General features: G+C 35.4%; 1 protein-coding gene across 1 annotated transcript in view; it reads right to left on the reverse strand.

Moving 5' to 3' along the window:
* The window catches only part of ADAM32 (ADAM metallopeptidase domain 32), a 200,221-nt gene that overhangs the window by 63,904 nt on the left and 109,588 nt on the right, over positions 1–26,729 (reverse strand). The window contains exons 13-16 of the mRNA XM_068531996.1: positions 23,269–23,361; positions 21,407–21,605; positions 1,429–1,534; positions 890–1,070 (exon numbers count right to left, since the gene is read on the reverse strand). Coding sequence (XP_068388097.1) covers positions 890–1,070; positions 1,429–1,534; positions 21,407–21,605; positions 23,269–23,361 — 579 coding nt within the window. The remainder of the gene's footprint in view (positions 1–889; positions 1,071–1,428; positions 1,535–21,406; positions 21,606–23,268; positions 23,362–26,729) is intronic.

A 26,729-nucleotide genomic window follows, 5' to 3' on the forward strand; every position in this document is an offset into this window, starting at 1 on the left:
TACTTTTTCTAAACTATTTGAGATTTGTTTCAAGGTTAAAATGAAATAATGTATGTGAAAATGATTTCCTTTCAAACATGAAATCACAACACCCTTCAGAGAAATGGCCTCACAAAACCCTTTCTAAACCCCAACACCCTAACCCTTTTAAAAGCCTTCAATGTGTTCAGTCTTCTCATTAGTTATTGGCCTCTGTGGTGTGTCTAACAACTCCTTTTAGAACGTAGAGATTTTGAAGAAAATTTATTCCCTCTATGTTTTCTCCAGGTTTGGCTGGTTGGTCTCATAGATAACAAATTATAATAACAATAAATAATAATAGCCAACCTATATTTAGCTCTTACTATGTGCTGGGCATTGTGCTAAGCACTTTATACTATTATCTCATTTAATCTTTGCAATAACTCCATAGAGTAAATGTTATTATTATCCCCACTTTACATACAGTTGTGATATCTCAGACTGGTTAGGTAACTTGCAAAATGTCAAAAACTAAGAGGTGAAGACTGATTCTTAGCAGCCCCATCTAAGTTGTGCTCTTATCTACTGGGCCGCAAAGAGACATATATTACTAAGTGGGATTTCTTCTTTCTTCTCCAAGAAGAAAAGTGAATTTCCATGTTATGGAATATTTAACTACAAGTACAAGTATTCCCAAGATTTCTCTCTTCCCCACTCCAGCCCCAGAACACTTGGATTTTCCTTGCTCACAACACTGAAATTCTAACGGGGATCAAACAACTCTCATTTCCCTCAGAGACCAACTGAAGCTTATTCATTTTCTCCTTAACCAAATATTTAAGTTTACAAAGCACTAGTAATTGACTGCAATATTTATTAAAGGAATTAATAAAACTAGATTTTTAAAAATAGATTTTAAGTCATTTACCCTCCCAGTATCACAAATAGAGCCACTTTTGACCATCATTGGATCTTCTCTACCCGTCGTTGTGTAGTGCATAGTTATACATACAGTATTTCGTACAAAAGCATAAATCACAGAAGCACCGTCTCGAAGGAAAGGAGTTTGAAAGGGGTAGGTACAAATTAATCTGCCACATATAAGATTCCTGCAAACATAATAAATTATATGATTATTATGCATTAGGCATTTATTAGGAATGCATCAGATTGCTTTCTTTGACAAAAAAGTAAAAATAAACAATGGTTCTAGATTTATGGCAGTATATCTAAGGAAAATGTAACACTTTAATGCTAACATTTAAAGTAAAAAGGAAAGCCATTGATACAGGCTTAATAAGCCTGGAACACAAGAAAGATGCCAAGGCTAGAGATTTTGATTTCAGATTTACTCCCATACACATGTGATACTTGAAACCACTGGAATGAATGACATATATAGAGAAAAACTAAAAACAGAATCTTACAGAACATAAGAGAAGTATCTTTAATATTTGCATAGCATACCTCCATGCACAAAATTTATATCTGCTTCCTTCTCTACCACAGTTCCCAAACCTATCAGTTTGAGACTGTATTTCTTCATAGCAGGCAAATGGAGCATTTTTTGAACCTGTCAAAGTTAGAAATATATTTGGATTAAAACTTCCTTTTTTTCCATCTTCCTCAATTTCCTCATATATTTATGTTTCTTATGCTTTTTTCTCTATTATTATCATCTATTCAAAAGTTTCCTAGTGACGTTGTAAGAAAAGAGAAATGATTAAAGTGAAAAGTAACGCTCATGGTTATTTCTCTTTTTACTTCATTTTCAGTCATTTCCATCACAAAACATATTATGAGAATAGGGGAGAGCTATAGAAGTGTAAACCTTGAGAGGGCTCTGTGAAAGAAGACAAGAGAGACTAACTATACTTGTTCTCCTAGATTCTGAGTAGGAATTTATAAAAAGCCAGGTGTATAAAAAAATCTCATTAAAGAAACCTCGTATCTTCAGAAAGTCTGAAGTGAAGGGACCAAAATTGCCAAACTATAAATTTACCTATTTTTCCTTCATTACTATATTAGTTTTTTTATCATTGTGTAAAAAATTACCAATATATTGGCACCTTAAAACAACACCCACGTCACAGTTTCTATAAGTCAGGAGCCTGGCAAAGCACAAGCAGGTTCTCTGTGCAGGGTCTCACTAGGCTGAAATAAAGTTCTTGGCTGGGGTTACAGTCTCATTTGAGGCTGGAGTCCTCTTCCAATCTCACTGGTCATTGGAAGAATTCATTTTTTTGCACCCATTGCTCCATTGTCTTACTATTTGCCAGGGGTTACTCTTGGCCCCTCAGGTCCTAGTCACATGGCCCTCTCACAACAATGGCAGCTTATTTCTGCCAAGCCAGCAAGAGAATCTTCTGACATCTTCCATCTTCTAAAGGCTCACATTATTAGGTGAGGCCCCACTCAGAATGATCTCCCTTTTAATTAATTCAAAGTTGACTAATTATGGACCTTAATTACATCTTTAAAATTCCTTCATAATTACTATATAATCTAATCATAGGAATGATATTCCATCATATATTCACTGGTTCTCCCCCATCTCAGAGAGGGGATTATACAAGAAATGTACACCAGAAAAATATTGGGGGCCATTTTAGAATTCCACCTAGCACAGTTACCTTCTCCAAAATGAACCTTGCTAAGTCTAACTGCCCATCTATAAAATATAAAAGTAGGTAATAATATCTACCTCAGTGGATTGTTATGAAACTTAATTAAGATGATGTTTATTTAGTCACTCTTTTTTTAAATTAATTAATTTATTTATTTATTTTTGGTTGCGTTGGGTCTTCATTGCTGTACATGGGCTTTCTCTAGTTGTGGTGAGCGGGGGCTACTCTTCACTGCGGTGCGTGGGCTTCTCATTGCGGTGGCTTCTCTTGTTGCAGAGCATGGGATCTAGGCTCGCAGGCTGTAGAGCACAGGCTCAGTAGTTGTGGCGCATGGGCTTAGTTGCTGCACAGCACGTGGGATCTTCCCGGACCAGGGCTCGAACCTGTGTCCCCTGCATTGGCAGGCGGATTTTCAACCACTGCGCCACCAGGGAAGTCCCATATTTAGCCACTCTTAATTCCCATCTAATCCTTCTCCATTTTCTTTTGAGATTAAGAAGGTTTCTCCTATTTACCAGCTCTTTCTATGATTTACATTTTCCCCACTATTCCCTTTAATTTTTTACGTTCTCCTAATTCTCTTTCCACCATTTTTAAACATTGGTCCATCAAAGGTGCTTGTATACGTACCGTGAGGACAGGTAATGGTATTTCTGAGTATTCACAATGTTTATTAGCTCAGTTGTGAATCTGAGAATACCAGGTTAGGAATGCTCTTCATCCAGGCCAATTTTTACTCATTCAAATAGTGCTTCTAAAGGTACCAATGAGCCATGTATTTAATTTCTCCCTTGAATACCCTCTCTCACTAGTGTTAGGGACTTTCTCTCAGCTCAGTCTGGGTTTTCCAAGGTGATATGGAAACACCAAAAGGGCAACACTTTGAAAATGTGAAATCACATGTCAAATATTTCCTTAAATCCAGTATACTGACCAAGTCTACAAAGTAAGAGAATTTGCCCTTCCATAGTCCAAATAGTGTATTTAGATTCCCTCTAACCTATTATCAAATGCTATGAGGTACCACAAAATTGTAGATGGACTTTCACAGACAGATGTGCATGGCTGGTACTAGGTCAGTAAATGTGGGTGCTGGAAAACTATTGCAAGTAATTTAGGCAAGACTCATAAATAGCACTGCAGAGTAGGGAGTTTGAGGTTATACTCCCTTGACCACTATTAGAGACGACTAGTTTACGTTTCCAGTTAGATGGACTAGAAGGCCACCCCATCTCAACTGTAATAAAGAGAGCCACTGAAATGTTGGCTTAAGTTCTACCTTTCATAACCTGACATCTTTCTCACCTCATCTCATGACTAATAGGCATTTGCAACTTAACACATCCTAAAACCAAATTCTGTTTTACACCCTAGGCTTCTTTATAGGACCATTAGTCAACCAATGTTCAGGCCAAAACTTAGGAAGAATTCTTGATTTCTTTTTTCCCCCCTCACTACCTGCCTCCACCATCTAATCCAAGTATTACGGACACTGCCCCTAAATACAGCCTGAGCATGACCACTTCTCATCTTCTGCACAGCCACCACTCTAGCCTGTGCTATCATCAGTTCTCTTCTAATATGCTACCATAGCTTCTAAACGACTCCCCACTTCTACTCTCCATAGTACATCCTCCATATCATAAGTCAGAGTGATCTTTTTAAAAAATAAAAATACATCAGCCTCTTACTTAAATATCTCTAGTGGTTTCCCGTTACATTACGAATAAAATCCAATATTCTTGGCATGGTCCTTACTCAGCCTGGTTCACTACCTTTCAGCCACACTGCCCTTCTTTTCATCCTTGAACTCACCAAATTCATTCCTAACTCAGAACCATAACATTTGCTGCATTTCTCTGCCCAAAATGCTCTTTTCTAAGATCATCCTTTGGCTGACTTCTTCTTAATATTAAAGTTTCTACTCAAATTTCACTTCCACACAGAAACCATCTCTGAACACCCTGTCTGAACAGCCTCACCTTCATCATCAGTTTTTTCCCTATTACTCTGTTTGCTGTTGCTTTGTTTGGGGAATTTTTTGTTGTTGTTGTTATCATAACATTCACCACTAATGGAAATGATTACATTTATTTATTTACTTATTTACTAATTTTTTATTGTTTATGCCTGAACCCTTCACTGCAATATAACCTCCATAAGAATAGGAATCTTTTTTTTTTTGTCTTTCCCATCACTGGGTTTCCAGTCCTAGAAGAATGCCTTACCCAATTAAGGTGATAAATAAATATTTATTGAATGAATGAAAAAAATCAACACCTTGGGGAACATATTCCATGATCTGTCTTTCTTATGGAGTTTGACATCCAAAATCAAAACCTCCAATAGGAATTACACCTCTTCTATTTGAAGCAAGAGAGATTTTTAAAGATTAACATTTGAAACAAACTCCTTAGTGATCTCTCCCAAATTATGTTTCCAACGTCACCTCACTAATTTCATTAGTTTCTGTTTTGTGGCCTTCTAAATATTTTTTATTGAAAGAGGCAATATCAATTCTACATTTTTCAAATAACTTGTAGATAGAACCAATTAAAAATTTCCACAAATTCATGATAAGAAGTAAGAGTTGAAATTTTTTCCTCATGGCTCCTAAAACAGTCCTAAGAGATATTTAAGATAAATAAGCATAAACTTACTAATATAATCTGAAGCCACTTGAGCTATATAATTCTTTTCCATCTCCAATAAACTATAGATTATTACTATAACACCAGCTGAAATAATGGAGAAATAACTATTTTCAAAGAAGTCTAGGAAATTCATCACTAATTATGAGAATAACACGAGACAGATTAAATGAAATATTTATTATATTGGCACTCAAGTAAGAAATGTAAGTAAAGCTTATCTCTCTACCTCTTGTTTTCATTTATGTTTATACTCCAGCTTCATTTTTCTGTCTCATTGAGGCCCATCTTTTTCCACATGGTCAAAAACATAGCTGCCCAAAACTCTGGAGCTTTATTTATGATAATTTTGAGTCCTTAGAGGGAAAACTCTAAGGAGAAGAGAGAAGAGAACAAAAGATGAAGGGAAGAAAAAAGACCTACAAAAACAAACACAAAACAATTAAGAAAATGGCAATAAAAACATACATATTGATAATTACCTTAAATGTAAATGAATTAAAGCTACAACCAAAAGACACAGACTGGCTGAATAAATACAAAAACAAGACCCATATATACACTGTCTACAAGAGAGCCATTTCAGACCTAGGGACACATACAGACTGAAAGTGAGGGGCAAATGGAAATAAAAAGAAAGCTGGAGTAGCAGTACTCATATCAGACAAAATAGACTTTAAAATAAAGACTGTTACAAGAGACAAGGAAGGACACTACATAATGATCAAGGGATCAATTGAAGAAGATGTAACAAATGTAAATACAGATGCACCTAACATGCAGCTCAATATATAAGGCAAATGTTAAGCCATAAAAGGGAAAATCGACAGTAACACAATAATTATGGGGGACTTTAACATCGCACTTACACCAAAGGACAGATCATCCAGACAGAATATTAATAAGAAAACACAAGCCTTAAATGAAACATTAGATCAGAGAGATTAATTGATATTTACAGGACATTCCATCTGAAAGTAGCAGTATACATTTTCTTCTCAAGTGCACACAGAACATTCTCCAGGATAGATCAGATCTTGAGTCACAAATCAAGCCTTGGTAAATTTAAGAAAATTGAAATCATATCAAGTATGCTTCCTGACCACAATGCTATGAGATTAGAAATTAAATACAGGAAACGAAACTATAAAAACCACAAACACATGGAGGCTAAACAATATGTTACTAAGTAATCAATGGATCACTGAAGAAATCAAAGAGGAAATCTAAAAATACCTAGAGACGAATGACAACAAAAACACGACCATCCAAAACCTATGGAATGCAGCAAAAGCAGTTCTAAGAAGGAAGCTTACAGCAATACAATCTCACCTCAAGAAACAAGAAAAATCTCAAATAAACCACCTAACCTTACACCTAAAGCAACTAGAGAAAGAAGAACAAACAAAACCCAAAGTTAGTAGAAGGAAAGAAATTATAAAGATCAGAGCAGAAATAAATGAAATAGAGACCAAAAAAACCAATAGCAAAGACCAATGAAACTGAAAGCTGGTTCTTTGAAAAGATAAGCAAAATTGATAAGCCTTTAGCCAGACTCATAAAGAAAAAGGGGAGAGGACTCAAGTCAATAAAATGAAAAAGGAGAAGTCATAATGGACACCACAGAATACAAAGGATCATAAGAGACTACTACAAGCAACTAACCATACCCCAATAAAATGGACAACCTAGAAGAAATGGACAAATTCTTAGAAAGATACAACCTTCCAAGATTGAACCACGAAGAAATAAAAAATATGAACAGACTAACCACAAGTACTGAAATTACACTGTGATTAAAAATCTTCCAACAGGCCTTCTAAATACGTCCTTCCCTTCACTTCCTCCTCTTTTCTCTTGTCTGCCATCCTATGTGTGGTTGAATTTGCTCCTCGCCATGTCTTCTCACAAGACTTTCAGGATCAAGCAATTCCTGGCCAAAAACAAAAGCAGAATCATCCCATTCCCCAATGGATTTGAATGAAAACTGGTAATAAAATCAGATAAAACTCCAAGAGAAGACATTGGAGAAGAACTAAGCTGGGTCTATAAGGAACCTCACGTGAAGTGTCACACATTTATGCCATCAAGGTCAATTGTGTCTTACCATATCAGAACATCACTAGTGTCTGGAACAGCTGCCTGTGTTTGATGGGAAAAATGGAATGGCTCTCTCCTCTTTTCTTGATCTTTCCACTGCTCACTGTGTAGCTCAGTAATAAATATGTGAAATCTTTTGTTGGAAAAAAAAAAATCTTCCAACAAAAAGAAGGCAAGGACCAGATGACTTCACAGGCAAATTCTATCAAACATTTAGAGAAGAGTTAACACCTACCCTTCTGAAACTCTTCCCAAAAATTGCATAGGAAGGAACACTGCCAAGCTCATTCTAAGAGGCCACTATCATCCTGATACCAAAACCAGACAAAGATATCACAAAAAAAGAAAATTACAGACCCATATCACTGATGAACATAGACACAAAAATCCTCAACAAACTACTAGCAAACAGAATCCAACACCACATTAAAAGGATCATACACCATGATCAAGTGGAATTTACCCTAGGGATGAAAGGATTTTTCAATATCCACAAATCAATCAGTGTGATACACCACATCAACAAATTGAAGAATAAAAACCATATGATCATCTCAATAGATGCAGAAAGAACTTTTGACAAAACTCAACACTGATTTATGATTAAAAAAAAAAACTCCAGGATGTGGGAAGAGAAGGGACCTACCTCAACATAATAAAGACCATATATGACAAACCCACAGCAAACATCATTCTCCATGGTGAAAAGCAGAAAGCATTTCCTCTAAGATCAGGAACAAGTCAAGGATGTCCACTCTCGCCACTTTTATTCCACATAGTTTTGGAAGTCCTAGCCACAGCAATCAGAGAAGGAAAAGAAGTAAAAGGAACACAACTTGGAAAAGAAGTAAAACTGCCACTGTTTGCAGATGACATGATAGTATACATAGAAAACCCTAAAGATGTTACCAGAAAACAACTAGAGCTCATCAATGAATTAGGTAAAGTTGCAGGATACAAAACTAATATAAAGAAATCTGTTGCACACCTATACACTAACAACGAAAGATCAGAAAGAGATATCAAGGAAACAATCCCATTTACTATCACATCAAAAAGAACAAATTGCCTAGGTATAAACCTACCTAAGGAGGCAAGAGACCTGTACTCCAAAAACTATAAGATACTGATGAAAGAAATAGAAGATGACACAAACAAATGGAGAGATATACCATGTTATTGGATTGGAAGAATCAATATTGTGAAAATGACTATACTACCCAAAGCAAGCTACAGGTTCAATGCAATCCCTTTCAAATTACTGATGGCATTTTTCACAGAATTAGAGCAAAACATTTTACAATTTGTATGGAAACAGGAAAGACCCCGAATGTCCAAAGCAATCTTGAGAAAGAAAAACAAAGCTGGAGGAATCAGGCTCCCTGACTTCAGACTATACTACAAAGCTACAGTCATCAAAACAGTGTGGTACTGGTACAAGAACAGAAATATAGATCAATAGAACAGGATAGAAAGTCCAGAAATAAATCCACACACTTATGCTCACCTAATCTAAAACAAACGAGGCAAGAATATACAGTGGAGAAAAGACAGTCTCTTCAATAAGTGGTGCTGGGAAAGCTGGACAGCTACATGTAAAAGAATGAAATTAGAACACACCCTAACACCATACACAAAAATAAACTCAAAATGGATTAAAGACCTAAATGTAAGGCCGGATACTATAAAACTTTTGAGGAAAACATAGGGAGAACACTCTCAGACATAAATCACAGCAAGATCTTTTTCAATCCACCTCCTAGAGTAATGGAAATGAAAACAAAAATAAACAAATGGGACCTAATTAAACTTAAAAGCTTTTGCACAGCAAAGGAAATGATAAACAAAAGTAAAAGACAACCCTCAGAATGGGAGAAAATATTTGCAAATGAAGCCACCAACAAGGGATTAATCTCTAAAACATACAAACACCTCAGGCAGCTCAATATCAGAAAAAAAAAAACCCCAATCAAAAAATGGGTGGAAGATCTAAATAGACATTTCTCCAAAAAGACATACAGATGGTTAAAAAGCACATGAAAAGATGCTCAATATCAGTAATTATTATAGATATACAAATCAAAACTACAATGAGTATCACCACACACAGGTCAAAATGGCCATCATCAAAAATCTACAAACAATAAGTGCTGGAGAGGGTTTGGAGAAAAGCGAACCCTCCTACACTGTTGGTGGGAATGAAAACTGGTACAGCCATTATGGAGAACAGTATGGAGGTTCCTTAAAAAACTGAAAATAGAGCTACCATATGACCCAGCAATACCAGTCCTGGGCATATATCTGGAGAAAACCATAATTCAAAAAGATACATGCAGGGCTTCCCTGGTGGTGCAGCGGTTGAGAATCTGCCTGCCAATGCAGGGGACACGGGTTCGAGCCTCGGTCTGGGAAGATCCCACATGCCACGGAGCAACTAGGCCCGTGAGCCACAACTACTGAGCCTGCGCGTCTGGAGCCTGTGCTCCGCAACAAGAGAGGCCGCGATAGTGAGAGGCCCGCGCACCGCGATGAAGAGTGGCCCCCGCTTGCTGCAACTAGAGAAAGCCCCCGCACAGAAACGAAGACCCAGCACAGCCAAAAATAAATAAATAAATTAATTAATTAATTTTAAAAAAAAATTAGGCCAAGGCAGTTTTAACAGATTAACTGTTCAGATTACATCTAAGAATGGCTAGACATTGAATCCATAAAAAAAAAAAAAAAAAAAAAAAGATACATGCACCCCAATGTTCACTGCAGCACACTATTCACAATAGCCAGGACATGGAAGCAACCTAAATGTCCATCAACAGAGGAATGGATAAAGAAGATGTGGTACATATATACAATGGAATATTACTCAGCCATAAAAAAGAACGAAATAATGTCATTTCCAGCAACAAGGATGGACCTAGAGACTGTCATACTGAGTGAAGTGGGTCAGACACAGAAAGACAAATGTGATATGATATCACTTATATACGGACTCTAAGAAGAGGTTATAAATGAACTTATCTACAAAACAGAAATAGAGTTACAGATGTAGAAAATAAACTTATGGTTTCCAGGGTGTAAGGGGCAGGGGAGGGATAAACTGGAAGATTGGGATAGACATATACACACTACTATATATAAAGTAGGTAACTAATAAGGACCTACTGAATAGCACAAGGAACTCTACTCCATACTCTGTAATAGCACATATGGGAAAAGAATCTAAAAAAGAGTAGATACACATATACGTATAACAGATTCACTCTGCGGTACATGTGAAACTAACAGAACACTGTAAATCAACTACACTCCAATAAAAAGTTTTGAAAAGTTTAAATAAATTAATTAATTAAAATTTAAAAATAAAAGTTAAATCAAAACCTCATAGAAAAACAGGAAAATAAGTGGATGACTTTGGAGTAGGCAAATACTTCTTAGAAAAACTATAGAAAAAATTTGATGAACTAAACTTCTTCAAAATTAAAGTTTTCTTATCAAAAATCACCATTAAAAATGTACATGGGAAACTGCATATTGGGAAAAAAATACAATACTTATATCTTAAAATGCATTTGAATATAGAATGTATAAATTACACACATAAATAATAAAAAGGCAAAAACCCAATTAAAAATGGGCAAAGATATGAACAAACACTACAAATGGAAAATATATATATTCCATATATCATATATGTAGTCAATAAGCACCAAATAATGTGCTCAACATCTTTGATAGCAATCATGATAGATATGCAAATTAAAGCCAGAATCAACTACCATTTTACAACCAATACAATGACTAAAATTAAAAAGATTCACAACATCAAATGTCACCAAGAACATGGAGCAACTGAAGTTCTCATGTTGCTGATAGAGATAAGGAGTAGTATAATGACTTTAGAAAACTGTGAGCAGGTTTCTCATAAAATTAAGCATACAGCTACTCTTAAAACAGCAGTTCCACTCCAAAATCTTTACTCAGGAGAAACAAAAACATATATTTACAAAAAGACTTATATATGAAGCCTCATAACACCTCTATTCATAATTGAAAAAAAAAACTAAAAACAATCCAAATGTCCATAAATATGAGAATATAAAAACTATTTGTAGAATATTCATACGATGAAATACTTCATTTATATGAAGTTCAAGAACAGGTAAAATTAATGTATGATAATAGGAAAGATAACCATTATTGTCTTAAAGGAACTGACTGAAAAGAGATAGAAAGGAACTTACTGAGCTGATGAAAATTTTCTACTCTTTAATTGAAGTGAGGATTACATCAAAATATACACTTCAGATCTATGAAGTTCACTTTATACAATTATATCCCAATTTTTAAAAGTTCATGGTTAATGCTGCTAGTAGAAATAGGATATCTGAAAGGTAAATCCATATCCACATTATGTCTCTATTCCAGTGAGAGGAAATTTATATGTTATATGCTGCCCTTTATATGCTGCCCTTTATATGTTGGGAGAGATCTAATGTCATCAAGTTGGCACAGTGGCCGGCCAGTCTGTCATAGCATTGTGCTATATCAGAATCTGAATTTGGGCCCATTGCTGTTGACTTAGCCCATGGTTGCTAACCAAGCAACAAAAGTAATCAGATCATCTTGCTGAGGGAAATTCTATTTTTGAACCCACACATTGTCTCCATCCCTGCAGCCATAAACTCTTTGTACATGGGTTCGCTATGAAAGTACTAGGGTACCTGGAGAAAAATGCTAGCATTCACAGGACAGATAATGTTATTTATCTGATTATACATAGCCTCCTCTATGTGGCATGCCCTGTGTTGAACTTTACATGTAACACAAATATCTTCACATTCCATGCTCTACCTGACAGGCACAACCACATACATCTTCTCCAGAACTTCTTGTCATCAATTTTTTAATATTATTTTTTCAAGTCCTAATTAATTGCACATGATTAGCCACTGTCAAATATCAATACTGCCTCTGAATTACTCTCTTTTGGACAAAGTAGAAAACCACATACACTGCTAGAATTCTACACAATAAGAGAATTTTCCTACATCATTTTTCAAAAACACCTCTGAGAGAGGTTATAATCATGCAGAGGGAATCCACTTCCAAGTGGTGTCAAATACTGAGCAGACCCATCTGCACCAGGCCTTAATTTTTTCTTCCTCCAGCAACTAGTTACAGTAAACTTCCCATAAAGCCATAGAAATGCATTGAGAAAGGATTAGCAGATGGCTTAGGACTTTTAGCCACCTGCTCATACAACTTACTTAGATCTTCCTCTTTGATGCTTTGCACCTCTTGGTATTTCACATAGCATTGTTTTCATGATGGGCAGCTCAGGTTTCATAATTTGGGGAGAACTGAGATTCATCTGCCTTCCTTAAACATGATGTACTTTCTCCAGGTTGCTACAGTCTCCACAATTCCATCATGACTCCTTGACACAAAGCTGAGAATCAGATTCCCTTTACCATCATGCTTGCACTATTTTTTGTTTGTTTGTTTTACAATAAATACTTTTCATAACTCATGTCTTGATCTAAAATATTCTTACACTCTACTTCTTGCTATAAGAAACCAGCTCCCATCATAAAGACTGAAAAATGCCAGATATTACCTTTCTAAACCTCCTTTGCAGCCAGATCCTGGGCATGTGGCACAATCATGGCCAGTGGTCCTGAGGGAAGTTATGCTAAGGACTTCTGGAAAAGACTGTTCTTTCTTGTAAAAGAGATAAGTAGAACTATATAAGCCCCCTTTCCCTATCTTTGAACAAAGAAACTACCAGGTCATCACAAAGGGGAAAGTCAAGAGAATGATGGGGAAGTCATCAAGTCCAGAAACTTGACAATGATGGAAGTCAAAGATCAAATTCTAAAAGCATCTCGTCTTTTTTTAATACACATGAAAAATAAATCCCTAATATTTAATCCCTTTTCTTCAGGCAGTCTATTAATGTGGAAAAAAGGTCGCTAACTAATACAACATTCAAATCCTCGCTTTGGAGATTGACATACGAGCTGCTTGCAAAAGCAAAGTACAGTGGTAAAAGATCCTTTCATTGTTCATTTTTTCAATTATTGATCAACTATATTGTGCCAGGTATTAATCTATGCGCTGGAATTACAGCAATGGACATAAAATTCAGAAGTTAGCTTGGGAGCACTGAGCAAAAATAGGCACTGATTATTGATGGAATTTTGTAATGAGATATCTAGTAGATGTAAGAACAAGAACCATCTAAAAATGAAGACAGATTAATAATCAAGCACTAATTATCGATCATCTGCCAAGACAAACATAGATGTAAAAATCCTTAACAAAATACTAGCAAACTGACTCCAGAAATGCATTAAAAGGATCATACACCATGATCAAGTGGGATTTAGCCCAGGGATGCAAGGATTTTTCAATATCCGCAATTCAATCAATGTGATACACTATATTAACAAGTTGAAAAATAAAAACCATATGATCATCTCAATAGATGCAGAAAAAGCTTTTAATAAAACTGAACATCCATTTATGATAAAAACTCTTCAGAAAGTGGGCACAGATGGAACACACCTCAACATCATAAAGGCCATGTATGACAAACACATAGCTAACATCATACTCAACAGTGAAAAGCTGAAAGCATTCGATCTAAGATCAGAAATAAGACAAGGATGCCCACTCTCACCACTTATATTCAACAGAGTTTTGGAAGTCTTAGCCGCAGCAATCAGACAAGAAAAAGAAATAAAAGGAATCCAAATTGGAGAAGAAGTAAAACTGTCACTGTTTGCAGATGACATGATACGACACATAGAAAATCCTCAAGAGACTACCAACAAACTCCTAGAGTTCATCAATGAATTTGGTAAAGTTGCTGGATACAAAAATAATATACAGAAATCTATTGCATGTATATATACTAACAACAAACTATCAGAAAGAGAAATTAAGGAATCAATCTCATTTCCCATCACATCAAAAAAAAAAAAAAAAAAAGAACCTAGGAATAAACCTACCTAAGGAGGCAAAAGACCTGTACTCAGAAAACTATAAGATGCTGGTGAACGAAACTGAAGATGACACAAACAGATGGAATGATATACCATGTTCTTGGATTGGAAGAATCAATACTGTTAAAATGACCATTCTACCTAAGGCAATCTACAGATTCAATGCAATCCCTATCAAAATACCAATGGCATTTTTCAAAGAACTAGAAGAAATTTTTTTTTAATTTGTATGGAAACACAAAAGACCCAGAACAGCCTCAACAATCTTGAGAAAGAAGAACGCAGATGGAGGAATCCAGCTCCCTGGCTTCAGACTATACTACAAAGCTACAGTAATCAAAATAGTATGGTACTGGCACAAAAACAGAAATATAGATCACTGGTACAGGATAGAGAGCTCAGAAATAAACTCACTCATCTATGGTCAATTAATCTACAACAAAGGAGGCAAGAGAAAACACAGTCTCTTCAATAAGTGGTGCTTATTGAAAAAATTGACAGCTACATGTAAAAGAATAAAATTAGAACATTCTCTAACACCATATACAAAAATATACTCAAAATGGATTAAAGACCTAAATGTAAGACCAGGTACTATGAAACTCCTAGAGGAAAACATAGGCGCAACACTCTTTGACATAAATCAAAACAATGTCTTTTCAGATCCATCTCCTAGAGTAATGGAAGTAAAAACGAAAATAAACAAATGGGACCTAATTAAACTTAAAAGCTTTTGCACAGCAAAGGAAACCATAAACAAAATGAAAAGACAACCAACATAATGGGAGAAAATGTTTGCAAATGATGCCACAGACAAGGGCTTAATTTCCAAAATACACAAACAGCTCATACACCTTAATATTAAAAAAAGAAAACAACCCAATTAAAAAATGGGCAGAAGTCCTAAATAGACATTTCTCCAAAGAAGACATACAGTTGGCCAACAGCCACATGAAAGGCTGCTCAACATCGCTAAATATTAGAGAAATGCAAATCAAAAGTGCAATGGGGTATCACCTCACACCAGTCAGAATGGTCATCATTAAAAAGTCTTCAAATAATAAATGCTGGAGAGGGTGTGGAGAAAAGAGAACCCTCCTACACTCTTGGTAGGAATGTAAATTGGTGCAGCCACTATGGAGAACAGTATGGAGGCTCCATACAAAAGTAAAAATAGAGTGACCATATGATCCTGCAATCCCACCCCTGGGCATATATCTGGAGAAAACCATAATTCAAAATGCATCCTAATGTTCATATGCACCCTAATGTTCACAGCAGCACTATTTATAATAGCCAAGACATGGAAGCAACCGCTAAATGTCCATCAACAGATGAATGGATAAAGACGATGTGACATATACACACACACACAAATACACACACACACATACACACACACACTGGAATATTCCTCAGCCATAAAAAATGAAATAATGCTATTGGCAGCAACATGGGTGGACCTAGAGATTATCATATTAAGTGAAGTAAATCAGACAAGACAAATATCACATGATATCACTTATATGTGGAATCTAAAAAAAGGATACAAATGAACTTATTTACAAAAAGAAATAGACTCAAAGACACAGAAAACAAACTTATGGTTACCAACAGGAATAGTGAGCAGGGGGAGATGAAGTAGGATTTGGGGATTAACAAATATACACTACTATATGTAAAACAGGTAAACGACAAGAATCTACTGTATAGCACAGGGAACTATATTCAATACCTTGTAATAACCTATAATGGAAAAGAATCTGTAAAAGAATATATATGTATCACTGAATCACTTTGCTGTGCACTTGAAACTAATACAATATTGTGAATTAACTATACCTCAATTTATGAAAAGAAAATAATGGCTGAGAACATCTCAAATCTGTGGAGAGATCTGTATATTCAAGTTCGTGAAGTTCATAGAGTGCGCCAAAATTTCATCCCAAAATGAGCTTCTCCAAGGCACACTATAACAAAACTATTTAAAATCAAGACAAAGAGAATTTTTAAGCAGCAGGAGAAAAATTTTGTCTCATAAAACAGAACACCCATAGGCTATTAGCAGATTTCTCAGCAGAGACCTTGCAGGCCAGCAAAGAACGGGATGATATATTCGAAGTTCTGGAAGAAAGAAACTGCCAACCAAGAACATTTTACCCAGCAAAGTTGTCCTTCAGAAATTATGGTAAGATAAAGACTTTCTCTAATACATAAAACCTAAGGGAATTGATCGCCACTAAACCTGCCTTACAAGAAATGCTGAAAGGAGTTCATCAGGCTGAAATGAAAGGAGCTAATCAGTAACATGAAAACAAAACTATACAACACAGTGCTAAAGGCCAACGATATGGTCAAATTCATAATACTCTAAAACTGTGATATGGCGGCATATTAACTATAGTATATATAACTCTAGTATAAGGTTAAAGGACAGAAGTGTTAAAAATAGCAATACCTACAGTAATTTCTTAATGAATACAGACTGCAAAAACATGTAAATTGTGACATAAAAAACATAAAAGGAGGTGAGAAAAGGAGTACAGTTTTGCTTGCTATCAAAGTTAAATTATTAACAGCATAAAATAAACTGTTACATATATAAGATGTTTTATGTAAGTCTCATGGTAACCATAAACAAAAACCTAACAGACATACAGAATATTCCACTCAACCACAGCTTAACACACATTCTTCTCAAGCACACATGGAACATTCTCCAGGGTAAATCTTACGATACAGCATAAAACAAGTCTTAGTAAATTTAAGAAGATTGAAGTCATAGAAAATATCTTTTCCAAAAACAATGGTATGAAACTGGAAATTAATAACAGTTGGTGAACTTACCAATATATGGAAATGTATACATTAAAAAAAACACAAAGGATTGTTATAGACTATTACGAACAATTATACACCAACAAATTAGATAACCTAGAAAAAAATGAATAAAATCCCAAAAACATACAACTGACCAAGACTAAATCTTGAAGAAATAGAAAATCAGAACAGACTAATTAGTAGTAAGGAGAATGAATCAGTAATCAAAAACCTCTCAATACAAAAAAGCCCAAGTCAGATGATTTTCCTGGTGAACTATACCAAACATTTAAAGAATTAATGCCAATCCTTCTCAAACTCTTCCAAAAAACTGAAGAAAATGGAACACTTCCAATACCATCCTACAAGGCCAGCTTTACCCAGATACCAAAGCCCCATAAGAACATACAAGAAAACTACAGGGCAATATCCCAGATAAATACAGATACAAAAATTCTCAACAAAATATTGACAAACCAAATTCAACAGAACATAAAAAGGATCAAACATCATGGGGTAAAACAGCATTTATCCCTGAATGCAAGGACGGTTCAATATATGCAAATCAATAAATGTGATATACCACATTAACAGAATGAAAGATAAAAAAATCATATGATCCTCTCAATAGATGCAGAAAAGGCATTTGATAAAATACAACATCCTTTCATGACAGAAATGATCAACAAATTAAGTTTAGAAGAAACAGACATTAACACAATAAAGGCCATATCTAATAAACCCACGGCCAACATCATACTCAATGGTAAAAAGTTAAAAGCTTTTCCTCTAACACTGGGAACAACCTAAGGGTGCTCATTCTCACCACTTCTATTCAACTAGTACTGGAATTTGTAGCAAGAGTAGTTAGGGAAGAAAAAGAAATAAAAGGCATCCAAATTGGAAAAGAAGAAGTAAAATTGTCTTTGTTTACAGACAATATAATCTCATATAGAAAAAATCCTGAATGTTCCACCAAAAAGCTGCCAGAACTAATCAACAAATTCAGTGAAGTTGCAGGATAGAAAATCAACATATGGAAATCAGTTGAATTTCTGTACGCTAACAACAAAACAACTGAAAAATTTTTAAAATACCATTCCCAACAGCATCAAAATCAATACGATACTTTGGAATAAATTTAATGAAGAGATGTATAGCCTGAAAACTACAAGACTTTCATGAAAGAACTGTGAGAAGACAAAAACAAAAGCAAAGATATTCTGTGTTCATGGATCAAAAAAAATGAACTCATAAAGACTTAGATGTAAATCAGAAACCATAAAACACCCAGAAGAAGACACGGGAAAATCCCCTTTACACTGGTCCTGGTAACAACTTTTTGGATATGACACCAAGAGCACTAGCAATAAAGGCAGAAAAACAAAAAGTGGGTTTTCACCAAGCTAAGAAGGTTTTGCACAGCAAAAGAAGCAATCAAAAAAATGAAAAGGTAACCTATGGAATGGGAGAAAATATTTTTAAATTATATACCTGACTAAAACCATCTCCAAAATATATAAAGAAGTGGAAGTCAATATCCAAAAAAAAAATCGTATTGTAAAATGGGCAAAGTAACTGAATAGACTATTTTCAAAGAGGACATAAAAATGGCCAACAGGTACATGACAAGGTGTTCAACATCACTAATCATTAGGGAAATGCAAGTCAAAACCAGAATGTGATATTACCTCACACCTGTTAGAATGGCTTTCATCAAAAAGTCAAGAGATAACAAATGTTGGTGAGGATGTGGGGGAAACAGAACATTTGTGGACTGTTGGTGGGAATGTAAATTGGTGCAGCCACTATGAATAATGGTATGGAGATTACTCAGAAAGTTAAAAATAGAACTAGCCTATGATCCTGCAATTCCACTTTCAGTCCACTTCATATCCAAAGGAAATGAAAACAGGATCTCAAAGAGATATCTGTACACCCATGTTCACTGCAGCATTATTCACAATAGGCAAGATACGGAAACAACCTAAAACTCTGCTGGATTGTAGGGGTTCAGAACAAGCCTCCCCATGATGTACCACTTTGGCATGTGGATTATTTTGAGCTAAAGGCAATTGAGACCCTGCAGGCTCAAGAGAAACTACTACCCTTCCCTTAGCTACCTAGAATAATTTAAATTAGGGATTTTTCCCAGAAAAAGAGTAATTATCAGAGATAAATTCTATCTCAGGGCTTCCCTGGTGGTGCAGTGGTTAAGAATCCGCCTGCCAATGCAGGGGACACAGGTTCGATCCCTGGTCCAGGAAGATCTCACATGCCGCGGAGCAACTAAGCCCGTGAGCCACAACTACTGAGCCTGTGCTCTAGAGCACACAAGCCACAACTACTGAAGCCCGCACACCTAGAGCCCATGCTCTGCAACAGGAGAAGTCACTGCAATGAGAAGCTCATGCACCACAACGAAGAGTAGCCCCAGCTCTCCACAACTAGAGCAAGCCCGCTCGCACAGCAATGAAGACCCAACGCAGCCAAAACTTAATTAATTTTAAAAAATAATTTTTAAAAAATTTGATTGTATTTTATAAAAAAAAAATTCTATCTAACTGGCCCTATCTGTATGACAGGGCAAATATCTAATTACCAAACATCTGCTCTTCTTATTGTCCTGTGAATGACCCTGCTGTCCTTGAAAGCCCCAGGCCCCTATCCGATTCCTTAGCTCAGGATGTCATATACAACTCATTTTACCTTTCTGTCTCTGAACCTCTTATGTATGTGGGATCTCTGACTCTCTCATGTATGTGGAGTTCTCATATGTATGAATTAAAATTTTATATCTCCAGTTAAGCCATCTTATGTCATTTTAATTATTTGACCTGGCGAAAGAACCAGAGAAGGTAAGGGGGATGGGAAACTTTCCCCTTCCTGATAGGATGAATGGGCAAAGAAAATATGAGATATGAATATTATTCAGTCATGAGAAAGAAGGAAATCCTCCCATTTGCAACAACATGGATAAAGATTGTAGGCATTATGCTAAGTGAAATAAGTCATACGGAGAAAGACAATATGATATCACTTATATGTGGAATCTAATTGAACTCAGAGAAACAAAGAGTAGAGCAATAGTTAGCACAGGCTGCAAGGTGGGAAGAATGGGGAGATGTTCATCAAAGGTTACAAACTCCCAGTTATAAGATGAATAAGCTCTTGGAATCTAATGCACAGCATGATGTTTATACTTAATAATACCACATTATATACTTGGAAGTTGCTAAGAGAGTAGATCTTAAATGTTCTCACCATGAAAAAGAAATGGTAATTATGTGACATAACGGAAGTTTAGCTAACACTATGGAGGTAATGATTCTGAAATATATAAAAGTACCAAATCAATACGTTGTACAACTAAAACTTACACAATGTTATATGTCAACTGTACCTCAATAAAGCGGGTGGTTGAGGAGACTTAAACTTACCTGAAAGTATAAACCTACTAGAAGAAAACATAGGGAGAAAGCTCTTGAACATTAATCTGGGCAACAGAAGATAAGTGGGACTGCATAAAACTAAAAAACTTCTCAGCAAAGGGAACAATCAACAAAGCAAAAATGAAACCTACAGAATGGGAGAAAATATTAGTAAACCATATATCTGATAAGGGATTAATCTCCAAAATATATGTTACTCATACAGCTCAATAAAAAAGACAAATAATGAGATCTAAAAATAGCACAGGACCTAAATGGACATTTCTTGAAATAAAAGACATACAAAAGACCATCAGATATGTGAAAAGGACTCAACATAACTAATCATCAGGGAAATGCAAATCAAAACCACAACTCACAGCTTTTAGGATAGCTGTTATCAAAAAGAAAAAGATAATAAGTATTAACAAGGATGTGGAGAAAAGGAAACTTTTATATACTGTTGGTGGGAATGAAAATTGATACAGCCATTATGGAAAACAGTAGACAGCCTTCTCAAAAATTTAAATGCACTACCTTATGATCTAGTAAGCCTATTCCTGGGTATATATATGCAATGAATATGTTAAGCAGATGACTGTGGCAATTATTTCACAATGTATATGTATATCAAAACATTATGTTGTACACTTTAAACATATTTTTCTCATTTATACCTTAATAAGCTCAAAAAAAAATAAAAATAGAGAGTTAAACAGAAAAAAGAATTTAAATATATATAATTGCCCATTGTCTTGGTAATGTTAATAAAAATACTGAGCACCAACTACATAGATGTTACAACACAATACCTTTTCCATATATGCTCTCACAACGTGCATCAAGATCTTGGCAGCCTCCATCAAAACAAAAAGCTTCTCCTCCTTTACATTTGTGTCCATTGTGTATAGTTATATCAGCCGGACAGCTTCCTGAGCTTCCATTACAAACCTCAGAAACATCACATTCAGGATGCGCAACAGGCCTACATACAGCACCTGCTTGCATAAACTAATAGAAATTAAAACATAAAAATTAAAGCATTATATATAAGATTGTTGTGTTCATCAATATTTATTTTAAAATTGCTCTAATTCTATTTATAGTTTGATGATGTACTTATTCATTAATGTCTCTTACTATTTTCTTGTTATAAAGCATTATGATAATCATATTGAAAAAAATTGAATGTTATCAACCAAAACAGGAGATAAGACATATGTACAAGGAAAAGGATAACACAAATATGATATAATGAGAGCCCAAGTTTTGTTTGTGCTTTGGTAGAAGGGAGGAATAGTAGTTTTTAGCTTGGGATAATTATTCCTTTGGGGCAAAAATTATGAAATTTAGATAATTTCCAAATAAAATATACTTATTCAAACCACAGTTTTTAAGTATGGAATATCTGTAATTCTGTGAAAATGTGAAACCTAAATAACTGAGAATGAACAGTGGAAAACCAAAGAGTGATTAAAAGAGGCAGGTCAACTACTGAAGTCTTAGAAAAGAAGGAACCCAATTGTAATTCTTCTCCTGAATTATCCTATGGTTAATTAACACTTTCATGTATATTATTCTGAAATATTTTTAAATTAATTAATTTATTTATTTATTTATTTATGGCTTTGTTGGGTCTTCGTTTCTGTGCAAGGGCTTTCTCTAGTTGCGGCAAGTGGGGGCCGCTCTTCATCGTGGTGCACGGGCCTCTCACTATCGTGGCCTCTCTTGTTGTGGAGCACAGGCTCCAGACACGCAGGCTCAGTAATTGTGGCTCACGGGCCTAGTTGCTCCGTGGCATGTGGGACATTCCCAGACCAGGGCTCCAACCCGTGTCCCCTGCATTGGCAGGCAGATTCTCAACCACTGCGCCACCAGGGAAGCCCTGAAATATTATATAAAGAACCTTAACTGGGCATTTATCTCATACTTCTTAATTGATGACTTCCAGTTTACACTAAAAAGATTACGGAGGTAAGAATTAACCACGACAAGATTCTAGGAGAAAAATAACATAAATCCGCATCAGTCAAAGGATAGTGAAGAACACAGAACAGTGGCAGATTGTTCAATAGAGGGGTTCTTATGTGACGAATCTGTCACATATATGTTGGAAGAGCTGAAAAGTAAAACAGGGGACAGGAATCAACATCTTCACCATATAAGCTAAAATGTGACATTTAAGTCAAATGATCTTTGTATAACAAATTCCTAGTTTAAATTTTGTGCTAACGTGGAGCATTTGAAAAGTGTTACGTCTAGTGAGTTTCATTATTTATGCATTTATGGGAAATTGCTGTATCTTTCAGTTACATACTTACAGATACCCATCACAACCCAAAACATAATTTTCATTCACAAAAATATAAATATTGGATAAAATAAATGAAAACAGTCCCTTTTAATGGCGATCTTCTGTATCAAAAAATTCTGTAATACCTCTCAGTCAAGGCTTAAAAACAATAGCATCGTTAGGGAGAATAATGGCATTATAAGGAGACCTCAACATCCAACTATAATTCATAAAATCAGAAACATCACCCCGAATTTAGTCTTTTTTTCTTTACATGAAAGGTCATTTATTTTGACTTACAGCTAAGTGTCTATGTATTCTAAAGTATCCAAGACATAATTCATTATATACTTAGAAGATAGTAATAAACTAAAATCTTACTTGACAATTGTTGCAGCATGATCCTCTATCACATTGTGTATTTGGTTTCAGCACACAAGTTTGAGGATTACAACAGCTATCAGGTCCGCATTGCTATAAATGAGTGGAAGGCACAAGTAAAAATACATCATGGAAGTGATATAAACTTTGTCAGGAGCTGTGCTACAGGGCTTACTTTTTTATTTGCGGGGTAACAATATGCATGCTGTTAACATTTATAGATTTTCGCATCTCTAAACAATTACAATACTAAGGTGCCATTTTTACTTCAGGTCACAACAGAGTAACTGGTACCTTACTAATTCTTATTCAACTAGAAAACTGGGCAAAACATATAAAATAACTTTTTAAAGAAACTGAACAATAGAACAGAGTGTAGAATGGTAGTTACCAGTGCCTGAAAGGTGAGAGGAAAGGGGAGACACTGATCAAAGGGTACAAACTTTCATTTATGAGATGAGTTATTTCTCAGGATCTAACGTACAGCTTGATGACTATAGTTAACAATACTGTACTGCATATTTGAAATTTGCTAAGCAGTAAAAGAAGTATTTTCACCAAACCAAAACAATGATAACTGTGTGAGATGATGTATATGTTAACTGGTTTGATGCAGCAATCATCTCACAATGTGTGCATATACGAAAACATCACATTGTATAACTGTACACCTTAAATATATACAATTTTTATTTGCTAATCATACCTCAATAAAGCTGGGGGAAAAAAGGGTGGGTAGACTTTAGACCCACTGCAAAGTTAGAGAGAACAGTCCCCAAGACTGTCCTCATTTCTTTCACCAAACTCAAGTTCAGTGGATTCCCAAAACCACCCTCAGGTTTTATAATTTACTGGAAGAACTCATAGAACTCACTGAAAGCTGTTATACTCACAGTTATGGTTTATTATATGGAAAGGATACAAGTTAAAATCAGTCAATAGAAAAAGCACTGAGGACAGAACCCAGGAGAAGCATTAAACATGGAGCTTCTACTGCCTTTATGCCATGGAATCACAGCCATATTACTCTCCCAGCACTGATATGTGATGCCTCCTAACTCATTCTATGAGGTCAGTATTAGCCTAGTATCAAGCCCAGACAAAGTAAAATTACACATCAATAAATCTATAGATCTCATCAATAAACCTACAGATCAATCAATAAATAGATCTCATAAACATAGATGCAAAATTCCTCAACAAAAAATTAGGAAATTGAATCCAACAATGTATAAAAATAATTATATACTACAACCAAATGGGATTTATCACAAGTATGCAAGGCTGGTTTATTATGCAAACATCCATTAATATAATCCATCATACTGACAGGCTGAAGAATAAAAATCAGTGACCATAACAATTGCTGTAGAAAAAGCACTTGACAAAATCCAAACTCATTTATACAAAATGTTAGCAAACTAGGAGTAGAGGGAACTTCTTCAATTGGTAACATCTAGAAAAAAAATCTGTGGCTAATATCACAGTTATGGTGAGAAACTATAAGCTTTCCTCCTAAAAAAGAAACAAGGCAAGGATGCCCCCTCTCAGCACTCCCTTCAGCATCTTACTGGAAGTCCTAGCTAATGCAATAAGACTAGAAAATGAAGTGAAAATATACAGGTGGGAAAGAAACAAAAACTATTTTTGTCCATAGATTACATGACTGCCTATGTAAAGAAAATACAAAATAATTAGCCAAAGAACAATAACAATAAAAGCCTCCTGTGACTAATAAGCAATTATAGCAAGGTTGCTGGATACAAGGTTAATACACAAAACTCAATTGTTTTCCTTTATACCAACAATGAAAAATAAAAATCTGAAATAAAAAACACAATACCATTTGCATTAGCACCAAAACAATGAAGTACTTGGGAATAGTCCTAACAAAATTTTACAGGATCAATATGAGAAAAACTACAAAACTTGATGAAGAAAATCAAAGAAGGTATAAATAAATAGAGAGATAGTCCATGTTCATGGATAGGAAGACTAAATATTGTTAAAATGTCAGTTCTTCACAACTCGATGTAGAGATTCAGTGCAATTACAATAAAAAACCCAGCAATTATTTTGTGGACATAGTCAAACTGATTCTAAAGTTTATATGGAAAGGCAAAAGACTCAGAGTAGACAACCTAATGCTGAGGAAGAGAAGGAAGAAGAAAAAGAAGAGGCGGAAGAGAAAGAGGAGGAGGAAAATTGAAGGACCAAAAATACCCAGCTTCAAAACTTAATAAAAACTATAATGGGGCAATGTAGTATGCACAAAAAAATAGACAAAGAGCTTAGAACAAAATGGAGACCCCAGAAATAGACCTACATAGAGATAACAAAATCTTTGTTAATGGAGTAAATGCAACTCAATGGAGAATTACCAATAAATGGTGTTGGAACAACTGGGCATTCACAAGGAAAATAAGACTCTAGACACTGACTCTACACCTTTCTCACACATACACACACACACACAAATAATAACTCAAATGGGTCATAAGACTAAAACTAAAATCCAAACTATAAAACTTCTAGGGGCTTAGATTTACGGGGGTAAATCTCCTATTAAGTGCTCTTCCACAATAAATAAATAGGAAGAATACCAATATTAAACAGATTCTTTCAGAAAGTAGGGGTAAGGGAGCACGTTCCAACTCATTTTATGAGTCCAAAATTACCCTGACACCAAAACCAGAAGAAAAGATTGCAAGAAAAGATAAAACTACAGACAATTCCCTTGTTAAAATAAGTGCCATAATCCTGAACAAAACATTGGCAAATTTTAAATTTATATATATACACATAAATTTATATATATTAAATAACCCGGGCTTCCCTGGTGGCGCAGTGGTTGAGAATCTGCCTGCTAATGCAGGGGACACGAGTTCGAGCCCTGGTCTGGGAAGATCCCACATGCCGCGGAGCAGCTGGGCCCGTGAGCCACAATTTACTGAGCCTGCGTGTCTGGAGCCTGTGCTCTGCAACAAGAGAGGCCGCGATAGTGAGAGGCCCGTGCACAGCGATGAAGAGTGGCTCCCACTTGCCACAACTAGAGAAAGCCCTCGCACAGAAACGAAGACCCAACATAGCCATAAATTAAAAATAAATAAATAAATAAAAATTAAAAAAAAAAAAGGAAAGCATTAAATAACCCAAGTGAGGCTAATCTCAGGACTGCATGATGGCTGGGTTAGCACTCAAAAACCAATGAATTAAATGTATCATATTAATAATAGAATAAAAACAGAAAATTCATATGATCAGCTCAATCGACACAGAAATATTTGGCAATATTCAACACTAATTCTTCATTGAAAATTCTCAGCTAACTAAGATTATACTTAATGGAGAGAAATTGAAAGCATTTCCCCTAAGATCAAGAACACGGCAATAACGCCCTCTCTCAATATGCCTATTCAGTTTAGTACTGGAAGACCTAGCTAGAGCAATTGGTCAAGACA

The sequence above is a fragment of the Eschrichtius robustus genome, chromosome 21 (assembly GCF_028021215.1).
Source record: "Eschrichtius robustus isolate mEscRob2 chromosome 21, mEscRob2.pri, whole genome shotgun sequence".
Classification (NCBI taxonomy): domain Eukaryota; kingdom Metazoa; phylum Chordata; class Mammalia; order Artiodactyla; family Eschrichtiidae; genus Eschrichtius; species Eschrichtius robustus.